General features: G+C 32.4%; 2 protein-coding genes across 3 annotated transcripts; one reads left to right on the forward strand and one right to left on the reverse strand.

The window, feature by feature from the left end:
- Nucleotides 1-989: 989 nt before the first annotated feature.
- On the forward strand, nucleotides 990-4,881 carry LOC121216960 (uncharacterized). Its single transcript, XM_041092460.1, has 3 exons — nucleotides 990-1,827; nucleotides 2,318-2,446; nucleotides 2,902-4,881. Exons 1-3 carry the CDS (start codon nucleotides 1,450-1,452, stop codon nucleotides 4,477-4,479), a joined length of 2,085 nt encoding a protein of 694 aa, XP_040948394.1. The 5' UTR covers nucleotides 990-1,449; the 3' UTR covers nucleotides 4,480-4,881.
- Nucleotides 4,882-5,774: 893 nt separating this feature from the next.
- Nucleotides 5,775-8,181, reverse strand: LOC121216961 (NEP1-interacting protein 1). 2 transcript variants are annotated; one of them, XM_041092461.1, is made up of 5 exons: nucleotides 7,854-8,181; nucleotides 7,336-7,472; nucleotides 7,135-7,218; nucleotides 6,890-7,042; nucleotides 5,775-6,075 (listed from the first exon to the last, which is right to left on the reverse strand). In XM_041092461.1, exons 1-5 carry the CDS (start codon nucleotides 8,113-8,115, stop codon nucleotides 5,950-5,952), a joined length of 762 nt encoding a protein of 253 aa, XP_040948395.1. In that variant the 5' UTR covers nucleotides 8,116-8,181; the 3' UTR covers nucleotides 5,775-5,949. The 2 variants fall into 2 exon arrangements, with proteins under 2 accessions (XP_040948395.1, XP_040948396.1); XM_041092462.1 differs by having other exon boundaries at nucleotides 7,336-7,463; nucleotides 7,854-8,108.
- Between the last annotated feature and the right edge of the window lie 4,176 nt (nucleotides 8,182-12,357).

Genomic DNA, 12,357 nt, shown 5'->3' on the forward strand with positions numbered 1-12,357 from the left:
ACACAACCACTTACATCAATGTTCACATATTTATGTTCTATTCAATTTAAAATATGTATTTATGGTCGATTGAGTCTTAACTCGATTAACATGAGTAATGTTATCAATGCAAAAAGATATGGGTTCGAAAGCGCTGAAGCACATTATCTTTTTATTTATGGGTTGAAGAGGAGCTATGGGTAACATATGTATAGGTCTTTAATCCTACTCTGTGTATATACATGTACCGATTCTTCGTCTATTATACTTTATACTGATCTAATTATAATTAAATCCTCAGCATCATATTCACATTGAATTCCAAATATCGTTAGGTATATAAGAAAGGATTAATTAAATTAAGATTAGATCTAAATATGTAAGTAAAAAAGGCATATAATTTTATTATTATGGTCTAACATTGAGGGTAGCCCATGTGGGTACAAATTGGTGTGCTTTGCAAAGAATACAAAAACAAAGGTTTTGATTACAAGATTTTGGTCGACTCTTCCCCACTTGTAATGTTAAAAGCACATGCTATTTTCCTTGGATGCTTTTGGGTTCATGCCTTAATCATGCATTTGTGTTAGAGATCTGCCATACCCAAACCTTTAAATATATGCTTCTTTTTAATAAAATATAAATTTGGGTAACTTTAAGTTATAAATTTATCATTATATTAACATAAATAGTTTATATAGAAAGAATTTCATTTTCGAGGGGGGCAAAAGTCAGTGTCCCTCCCTTCGCCCATCGTAATCGAAAATTAAAATATAACCAAATCGATATCAGAATAAATCTAGATAAAATTTAAACTAAAATAAAATTTCATACACTGACGATGAAATTTTTAATGTAACGTACTTTTTTTTATTCCACACGACGATTTAAGGAAATAACTATCAAATAATAATCCTTATTTATAAATATATTGTTTATCAACCTAAATTTCAATAATTTGCAATATTTTACCCTAATTCTAAAATATCTAGAGCTACCAGAAACGATGCCGTTGATTCGCCTCCATTTAAAAAATTATAAATCTACAACGTCTCTCTGCAGCGCACCGGCCACCACCCATCAAAGTAATGACGCCGCTCGTGCAAAGCGGCGTCCTTGTCGACATAAAACGCCGTCGTATCTTATCCCGAATTCCAAGTATTTTTATACACATCTGGGTTTTCGTCTTTTTCTCCATAGAAAAAACCAAAGAAAGAAATAATACAATCCCGCACTGTCTCACCAATCTCTCAGTTCAGCTTTTTTTATTTTCTCTCTTTTGCCTTTTTCTTTTGTTTTTTCTTTTGTTTTCTTTTCACTTTCACACACTTCACAGAGAAAAAAAGGAAATGAAGGAAAATTTGTCTTTTTGTTTACTTGTTTTGGGTTGTTTTGTTTTTCCTTTTTAGAGGTAACTTGGCTTTTTTTTTTGAGGGGGATGTTGATGGGAGTTGTTTGAGTTTGAGAGGGATGAAAGTGACGGGGAAAACGAGTTTACCGGCGACATTTCCGGTGAGGAATCCGACGGACGTGGATCTCAAGCTGACGGAGAAGAGAAAGACACGGAACACGAGGCGAAAACGGGTTAGTGCACCGTTGGTAGGACGGCGGAGTAGGCCGGGCACGCCTTTGTTGAAATGGAAGAAGGAGGAGGGAGAGAAAGTCAAGGTGGAGCTCGAGGAGGAGGAAGAGGAGGAGGACGGTGGTCGGAGAGGTGGTGTTCGGGGACGACGCAAGAAAGGAGCTTCGAAGGTTTCGGCGAGGAAGCTTGCAGCTGGTTTGTGGCGGTTGCATTCGCCGGAGACGGTGACTCCCGGTGGAGAGAGGATGCACCGGTTGGGGTTCAAGGTGAAGATTTTTTGTAACTCAAAGATCTGTGCTTTTATGCTTTTTTTAATTGTGATCAAAAGTCTGATTTGGAAGGAATTAATTGTTCTAAAATTGAAGGTTTAACCATTGATAATGAAAAACAATGTCGAATCTTTACATTGCCATGCTTGTTCATTGCTTTGCTATAGAATTTGCCTTCAAAACAAATGAATCTTTAAGAACTTGATAAATGTAATTGATTGATATGATTTTGTACCATAAACAGTACTTTTGGATGCATTTATCATGTTTGAAGTTTTGCCATCATTGCATACAATGGTGTATGATCTTATTTACTTTTTTCTAATTACGAGAAGCTTTTAATGAGCATGCTTTACCAGATTCGGGTTTATACTATTCGTTTACTTGATTCTTGATGAATGTGGTTGATCGGTTGAAGTTAGTGATTATGAGTTCTAAATTGCGATTTTTGGATGTTTTGAGCTCATTGCGTTGTGATTTTGTGCAGCCTAGTAATGGTTTTATGGATGTCCCTTTTCTTTATCATCACGAGGGTAAAGTTTATGGTTCAGATGCAAAGGATCCATCACAGAGCCGTAGCTCTGTCTCCGGCACGAAGAATGGCTTCTTGCATAAGGTATCCTGCTTCCACGATATCCTTAACTGAATCACAAACTTTTAATGGTATTATCAAAATATCAATATCCGTTGCCTAAGGTATCGTGCTGCATGTGATGTTGTAATAGAAACAAGAAAATTGGTTGTGCTCATTTCGGGATTTCAAATGTTACGAAAGCTGAAGGCTTGGTATGAAAATTTAATCGAAACAGATATAGTATTAATATGTTAAAACCTTAAACATTCTCATGACCTATTAGGGATTGTTGACAATTCCGGACAAATGACGAGGGGAAAGAACGGAAATGCTGATTACTTGCATTTATTACTATAAGAGTCACGATATTTCAGTTCTATCTGTTAGTGAACTAGTGAAATCTCTTAAAAAGGGGACATTTGTAAGAAAACTGGGGAGGGGTATCGGTTTTTCCTTTTTACTCTTTCTGATCTTAAGCTGCTTTTTTCCTTTCTAAGATTGAGCCTTCGGTTCCATTTTCGAACTCGGCGATGGAGGGAGCTACAAAGTGGGATCCTGTTGGGTTAAAAGCAACAGATGATGCACGGAAATTTTTCGGACATGTGAAGCGTATTGAACAACAAGTAAGTGCAGTATCAATTGTTTCTGCCCTTGAAGCTGAGCTAGAGCAGTCTCGAGCTCGGATTGAGGAGCTTGAGACTGAGCGCAGGTCCTCAAAGAAGAAACTCGAGCAGTTCTTAAGGAAAGTTAGTGAGGAAAGGGCTGCATGGCGGAGCAGGGAGCATGAGAAAATACGCGCAGTTGTTGATGATGTTAAAGCTGAATTGAACCGGGAAAAGAAAAACCGACAGAGGCTTGAAATAGTTAATTCGAAATTGGTGAATGAGCTGGCTGCGACCAAGTTATCAGCAAAGCAATATATTCAGGATTATGAAAAGGAAAGAAAGGCTCGAGAACTGATCGAAGAAGTATGTGATGAACTTGCTAAGGGAATTGGAGAAGACAAGGCTGAAGTAGAAGAATTAAGGCGAGATTCGATGAAGCTTCGAGAGGAAGTTGATGAAGAAAGAAAGATGTTGCAGATGGCTGAGGTCTGGCGTGAGGAACGTGTTCAAATGAAGCTCATTGACGCAAAGGTAGCACTCGAAGATAGGTATTCGCAGATGAACAAACTTGTTGCGGATTTGGAGACTTTTCTAAGGTCAAGAACCGGAACTCTGGAAGCAAAAGACATGAAAGAAGCAGAATCCCTTAGACAGGTTGCTGCGTCAGTTAATGTTGAAGAAATCAAGGAATTTACATATGAGCCCCCAAAACCGGATGACATTTTTGCTGTTTTTGAAGATGTAGCTTTAGCTGAAGCCAATGAAAGGGAAATCGAACCATGTGTTGCACATAGTCCTGCCAGCTATTCCTCGAAAGTTCATATGGTGAGTCCTGAAATTAACATGATGAGAAAAGACATCATTCCGAGACATCCAAATGCATATGTTGATCAGAGTGATGAGATAGAAGAAGATGAGAGTGGGTGGGAAACTGTTAGCCATCTTGAAGATCAGGGCTCGAGTTATTCACCTGAAGGGAGTGATGCGTCTGTAAACAAGAATTGCCGGGGCAGTAATTTCTCGGGTAGTGGAATCGAATGGGAAGAAAATTCATGCAGAGATACAGATACACCAGACACGGAAATTAGTGAAGTTTGTTCGTTACCGGCTAGACAGTTCAAGAAGGTTTCATCAGTAGCCAAGCTTTGGAGATCATTCCCGAACAACGGAGAAAATTACAAAATAATCTCAGTAGAAGGAACAAATGGTAGGCTTTCAAACGGAAGAAAATCTAACAGTGGTATCATGTCCCCAGATCGAGGTTCAGGTAAAGGTTGTGTTAGCCCCCGAAACCTGGTAGGACATTGGAGTTCGCCCGACACTGGTCATCAACACATAACGAGAGGGAAGAAAGGGTGCATTGAATGGCCTCGTGGTCCACCAAAAAGTAGTTTGAAGGCAAAACTTTTGGAGGCAAGAATGGAAACTCAGAAGCTCCAATTACGGCACATCCTTAAACAGAAGACGTAGAAGCAAACCATCGTTACTGCATCTGAATGTGCTCGACTTCTGCTGCTAGCTCGAAGAAGTTGAAGTAGTATGTGAATACCGACTCACGTGATCGGTCTCGTGGATTTTCTGATTCTGCAATTATCCAGTTCTTGTTCAATCACATTCATGCAAAGCCGAGAGTTCGATTTTATCCCTCCTGCTGTTATCTTCGGACAATGCACTTGATGAAACCGTTGGATCCGGATCAGATTTCGGCTCTTGTTGTAATTCTACCGGGAGGCTTTAGCTGTTCTCTTAGTAATCGAGAAACCATGTATTGTCATTTATACTGTGTACCCCTTAGCATTCAAGGATATCAAGGAAAACAAAATCACGGAAGAGTGAAATAATAACCATTTCCACTGTAATTTGTTTACTTTATTTTTGGTTGTACGATATATTCTCTAACCAGCTGGTTTCCAGTAGGAGGCAAAAATAGAGTTTAGTCCAATCGGATTGGTGGCTTAAATTGAGAATCGATCGGCACACTAATTCAAAGAGGCTAAATTAGTTGACCCGTGAATTGATATTTACAGGTTAAACTAATTTTTTTAAAAAAAAATTCAATGAAATTTAATTAATTTATTTAATCAAAATGGATCAACTGGTTGGATTGTATCTATCTAGTGTGATGTATGGAATATATGATAAAAGGTGGAGTGTTGGAGTATTTCTATTGATCGGTCATGTCATATAGGCCCAAGTCGGACATCCAATTGCTTCGATTTGAAGTATCTGGAGAATGTCTATATTAAGATTATATTAAATATATATAGCTTATATTAAAAAGATGGATAATCAAACCTATTTATTTCTCGATTCAATAGAAGAAAAAAAAAATAGATGAATAGGGTCCCAAATAACTAGAGATATGTAAAAAGAAAGGCGATTACGCCCATTCCTAATCCTAAATGGAATGTAACGACGTAGGGATCCATATGTAAACATAGTATCTATTTAGATACGCTCAAATGACCCCTTCTCATAATGAGAATGTATATAGCCCTATTCCGGTCTGGTCCGGTATGGAATGAACTTATAATCATGGAATCGACTCGATCATCAGATTACAGATTATAGATTATAGATTAAGGTAGGAACCGATAATCTGGCTGGTTCAACTATTGGTTCGACAATTTAGTATGTACAGACTCACAGTAAAGACATACGCACACCACACACGCACACACTACATCCAAAAAAAGCTACCCAAATAAAGACCTACCATTGCTCTCCGAATATTCGAACCAAGTGAATTTTAAGAGAAATAACCCTTGATCAAATACTAGACACTTGTGATATATAGATATGCAATACAGCAATTGTTTTTCATCAAATACACTCACCACACAAATTATACATGAAATCAATTTTGAAAAACCAATCACCATATATATATACATATATATTTGTTTCTGTTTATAGATCAAAGTTTGAAGATTTACAAATCTAAAAAACATGGTCTCTGCACATTGGACAAGTGCCTACCCTGCTCAGCCATTCATCTATGCAATTTAAGTGAAACATATGCTCACATCTCGGAAGATTTCTTGCCATTTCACCATCTTTTAGACCCTACAACAATATCAATACATATTTCATCCTTTCTGCTAAAATATATGTTTTCTTATTTATAATTCAGTCCTCAATATTTATAATTTTTTTGTTAATTTGACTCTTTTCTTCAATTAAATTTGACCATCAAGCTTTCAAAAAGAGTTGAATTGTTATTTTTTAACAAAAAGACAGGCTAAGACATTATATTTTCAAACATGTCAGACTGCATGGCAATCCACATGCACTTCATGCTAATTTTTATTTTTATTTTTTAATATTTTTATAAATTTTAAATTATTTATTGACGTGACGTATAAAACAAATACTGTTTTAGTTAGCATTTTAGTTAAAAAGAAGATTTGAATTTTTTTGAAAGGTTAATCATCAAATTTAACTAGAAAAAAAAAGAAGAATAAGAGTCAAATTTGACAAAAGATGTAAATATGAATGACTAAATTTGATATTATGCATTTTATTAATTGCATCATACTAACTCGAACTATGATTTAAACTAAATTGGTCTTAAGATTTAAACTACGGATTTTTAATATCATTATCGGTCTGTGTTAAATGTTAGTTCAGATCTGATGTGAAATACATATAAATCATACGGATTATATTTTAAACATATATACCTATTGCATGATTTAGAATGCCTATATCTTTTTTTCCTTTGATACGTGAAATCTAAATTGTTCATGTAATAGGCATTCACATTATTGAAGCTTCGATATTCAATTAAAAGATTTTGATGTTTGGGATGGATTTAATAGGGACGTAGGGTGAAATTAACCCTTTTTATTTTTGCTTCGTGTTTGTTATTAGTTCTCACCTGTAAGCAAATTGAACAAGAAGACTGAAACATGGGACTAGATTGAATTTCATGCATTGGAAGCTTTTGAATCCAACTTCTTGACAAACCCTTTGCTCCATCTACATCACAAATGTTTGAGATCTCTGTATATGTTGATTCAAATATGTTCATCTGAAAATTTCATCAGGTTTAAAACATTAGATGAAAGAGAACCAAAACCAGAACTAAATTTTGTTTGGATACTGTGAAAATAAATGACTTACTTCCCATTGAAAAGCTTTTAGCATTGCTGAATTCACCCGTGCAATGAAGACCTTCTGACTCACTAACCTAACTAATAAAGCTACCTATAAAAAGAACCAATTAAAGAAGGAATGAGCACTGCAGTTAATGAAATTTTCTAATTGGATGTCACTGGTGAAAGATGAAACTAAAGCTACCTATATAATATGATGATACTATACCTGTGATAATAACTCCCCATCAGCCAATGATTCAAGCAATTGAACGGCTGTGATTGCACCTGCAACAGCACCAAGTCCAGCCCCATTGAACAATCCAGTTTCAGTCGTTTGGCCTTTCATTGCTCCTACTATAGTTTCTACAATAGTAAAAATACTATCAATGCTATAAAAAATGGAAGTCCTAGTACAGATTGTATTTTGTTTCTTTATCCGTTAAAAATTCCATTCATTTCTATTGTTAAAAATTTGCATAGTTAATGAAATAATCAAATAGTTATATGGGATGCCACCTATACTTTATGCCGACATATAAGGATTAATCTGACTATTTTTTGAGTAAAAATGACGAAATGCAATCAAACTTTTAATACAAGAGCGGTATTTTTACTTAAAAATTGGTCTCGGCTGATTTCTGAGAGAAAAAATATATGAAACTGGAGCTGCTGGTGTCTGTATTCATGAAAGTGAAACCCCAAACAGATGAGAAGGCTAAAAGTTTTGGTAATGGAAGAAATTACCCAAGGCAAAAACGAAGCTGAAAGCAGCAAAGCCGACTTCAATTAAGAACCCAATTCCAACATCTTTCATTGCAGCCAAAACCCACAAAGAGACTTCTTCTGCACATCTAAATGGAACCTCAGTTATGCCTATAAACAACTCCTTTAACATTGGAAGAAAATTATTTGAAACCCTTTGGCTTTGAAATTTGATTTCTTGGAAAATGAAAACATATGGTGCTTTTAAGGAGTGAGGAAGCTTGTGATGTAAAATATAAAGCATTTAAAGCGTTAGGATTAGGCTGCATTTATAAGAGCTAAGGCATAACAGCTAAACAATGGCTTGCTTGCATTAGCGTGAGGATAGTATATTGTTATAATAAATGTCGATAAAAATAGTAGAATAATCGTAAAAAAATAAAAAAGTTATTATATTTATTTTTTAATAAGTGACGGAATTCAGGTCACACAATTTTTAACATAAGTTTTTACAAAGGGTAAAAAAAATCACATCAACAATCGTTAATGGTTAAATCGGTCAAAAATAGTTTACTCTAATGGAAGGAGCCAATTGATTTTTCTTTTTAATCATTGAAGGCTCAATTAAGTGTAAATTTTTCATAAAGAGCCTCAATTAATTTTTTATATTTTTATCAAGAGATAAAAGGAAACATTTGGTCTTTGAACTTGGCAGCTTTTTCCAACTTGGTTCGTTAACTTCATTACCTAATTCTTTTTATACAAAATTAGGGATAATTCAACATTTAATCTCTAAACTTGGCAAGTTTTTTCAATCTTAATTCCGATGATGACATGACATTCTGAGATTGTGACTCATCATCAACTAATTTTTTATACAAGTTAAGAATAAGTCAACATTTAGTTCCTAAACTTGAAAACTTTTCCCAACTTGGTCCTATGATGGCATGACACTATGAGATTATGACATGTCATCACCTAATTTTTTATACAAAATTAGGGATAAGTCAACATTTAGTCCCTAAATTTGGCAACTTTCTCAACTTGATCCTTGAATCTTTTTTTTAGTCTACATTAGTCTTGGAACTTGTCAACTTCTCCAATTCCGGTCTTTGTGATGATATAACACTCTGGGATTGTGTAAGTCATCACCTAAATTTTTTTTTTATAAATATATATAACTTTTAGGTGATGATCACATCATCACATGGATCAAAATTAGGTAAAGTTGTCAAGTTCCAGACTAACATCATCAAAATTGTCAAATTCAATGTCTAAATGTTGCTTTAGCCAAAAAAAACTTTATAATTTGTAAAATGATTATATTGCATAATATCAAAATGTCACGTTATCACATAGATCAAAACCAGGAAAAAAAGGGGTAAGTTTCCTAATTAACGTGGAAACAAAAATTCAAAAGCTAAATTAAGAAAATTATGTGTAACCATTCCCTTTAATTTGACCTTTAGTTATCTCCATGTAAGCATTCCTTTTAAAATGTAACCTTCCATATATCATATTAGAGACACAAACCCCACTAAGTGAAGCTAATTTTAATTGCATTTAAGACACAGTACTTTTATGGTACAAAGAAATGTTGCCATCAGTTGGATGAGTGGGTCCTTTGTGGCCAGTGTGAGATGTTCAACCAACCAAAACAAAGGAAACTCAACCCAATCAAAAGCTGATGATAAATTTGGGTTGAATTTAATTGCCTATTGTTGGAACACACCTGCAAATCCATTGCCAAATTTTCTATAAAAGGGTTGCTTACGCTTGTTGTTTTACCCTAAAATTAGTAATAAAACCCAATTTTCAATTCAACACCGATGGTGCAATTAAAGGGGTTCTACGAGATCGGTACAGGAATTAGACACTTGACTATAATTGGTTTATTGGAATTACGGTATATTTAGAAGGTCTGTTAATTGCAATGGACAAATCATTCGATAGGTTGATAATTTTTTCAAATAGTCAAGAAGCGATATAAGCTTTACAAAGCAAGTCTATAACAGTTTGAAGAATTCATTTGTTATTGGTTAAGATGGTGCTTTGGTCGATCCAGAGAACTCAACAAAAAGACTGATAGACAAGCAAAAATGATGGTCAATTATAATGGCGACTTTCAATTTTTTGAAACACCTCCATGAAAGCTCGAGTATTTATCTGAAGTAATTTTTTTTGTAATATTCCAATTTGCCACTACATTAAATTGAATTAAATGGTTCAACTGTTAGAATTTATATCAGTTTGAATATTTAAATAAAATCAAGCTGATATTTGGACTTTTCTAAACCAAAATAAATTGGGGTTTTCATTTTTTTAAAAATTTTCATCACTGATTTTTTTTTATAAATAAAATTCCTTTTTATTTAAATATTTTTTCTTAAAAAATTAATTTATTTTTATAAAAATTCTCAAAAGAAAAACCACGTGCTAGAGTGGTAATTTAAATGCATTAAATTGTTTTAGCTACTACCACCATTTGGCATTCATCAAATCCTCCCATATTTTATTGCTGCTTTAATTGATTGCTAATTACACACGATTCCTTTTTAAAAGTTAGCTATATATTTTTTTAAAGCAAAAATCATAATTGTTTTTTAATAATCTCGATCATATTTGTTTTATTTTACGTAATTTTTAAAATTATTTATAGTCTCTTCCCAACCCATAAATAAAAAGATAACGCGTTTCGGTATACTAAAACTCATGTCTTCCTACATTAACATTAATACCCATACCAACGAAGCACTCAATTGGCAAACACAAATAATCTTAAATCATACATTATCTCATTAATTACCTATCAAAACATAACCAAAATTAGACATACAAAACTTAACCAAAATTAGACATACCAAACTTAAAATATAAAGAATGGTAGATGAAAATGGGATAAGTAGATGTGGAAGAAGCTGGCTTGCACCCCACCCTTCTTCATCCATTAATTATCATACAAAACCCTCTTTTTAAGATTCAGCTTTAATCGGAATGTATAGGATATCTGAGTCTCACTACCTAATTTAATGGTACAAGTTTATGTTGGAAATGTGATGTTTTAAATGTTTCATTTGCTATGAAATTTGAATATAGGCAAATGTTGATCCTTTTCTCATTTCCTTACCCAATTGTTTTGTATTTTTTGAAATTCTCTACAATCATTTTCTTATGGGTTTGTTCACTGTATCAGAACACACTATTAAAATTGTATGTCTTCTTTTCAGATAAATGAAAATATATTTTCTGACCTTCTTTCGATTCGGATTCGTTTCTCGTACATCAATTCATAGGTTATGATTACTGAAATATTTTTTCTATTGATGAAACTATAAACAACAAAAATTAAAAGATAATCAGGTTATTTGAAGTTTATAGAGTAATGATTAGTATTTGATACACTGGCAGTAAACTTTTTTTATTCCATAAGTAGCCTTACAAAATTGACATGTATAACTTTTTTTTTAAATATTTATTCTTTTTATATTTTACTATACCCTTATGACATACTTGTCAACCCCTAAACCTTACTTTTTTTTTTATATATTTTATAAAAAATATTTATTCTTTTGTCTCACGCTACAGTATCGCTACAGTATCTAGTCTCACCGTCACTGCTATTTTTACACTAATCGCAGGTAAATGCATCGTCTATTCAAACCCACCTTTAGATAGCTTAAGCTTTGTTTGAAAAAAAATAAATCAACTGAAAATTAATATTTTTAGTAATTTAAATTTTTTAAAAATTTGTTTGATAATTCATAATAAAAAAATAAAGAATATAATTTTTTTTAAGTGTGGAAAATGATAAGTAGATAATGAATTATTTATTACTTAGGTGCGTTTAGTAAACTGAAAATTTAAGTGCTAAAAAATTATGTACTGAATTTTTATTACTAAATTTTATAAGTATTGAATTTATATTAAAAATTGTTTGGCAAATTAATAAATATAAGTAGTGAATATTATTGTGTTGTTTGATAAAAGTAAATATTGATTTTTAAAATATTATTTATTTTTAATTTTAATCTTATTAATATAAAATTTGACTTTTTATAATTTTCATCTTATTAATATAAATTTTATATTATTTTGGATAGTTTTGGATGAAAAATAAATATAGTAATTTAAATATTTCATTTTAAAAAATAATTTATTTCAATTTTTTAATAAAATAAGATCAACTCAATATTTTTGCATTAAGTGATAAGTAACTACCTAACTATTTATCTTTTTCAACACTTTATTTTAAGTAAAAAAATTAAAATTATTATTAAACACATTTAAAATATTAAATGTTAAAAAATTACATTTCATTGATGTATAATTTTTCAATTATTTTTATTTTATTTTAACATTATTTTATAATTTAAATATTTTTTATTTTATTTTTAACATTATATTATCCTTGAAAACTTTATATGTAAATTTTGGCTTTGTACAAAATAACGTAATATATTTTTAAAAATTAAAAATAAACATATAAAATAATAAATTTTATAATTTAAAGTTTATATTTATCAAATTTTTTAATTATATTCTATAC

Source organism: Gossypium hirsutum, chromosome D05 (assembly GCF_007990345.1).
Source record: "Gossypium hirsutum isolate 1008001.06 chromosome D05, Gossypium_hirsutum_v2.1, whole genome shotgun sequence".
Lineage (NCBI taxonomy): Eukaryota > Viridiplantae > Streptophyta > Magnoliopsida > Malvales > Malvaceae > Gossypium > Gossypium hirsutum.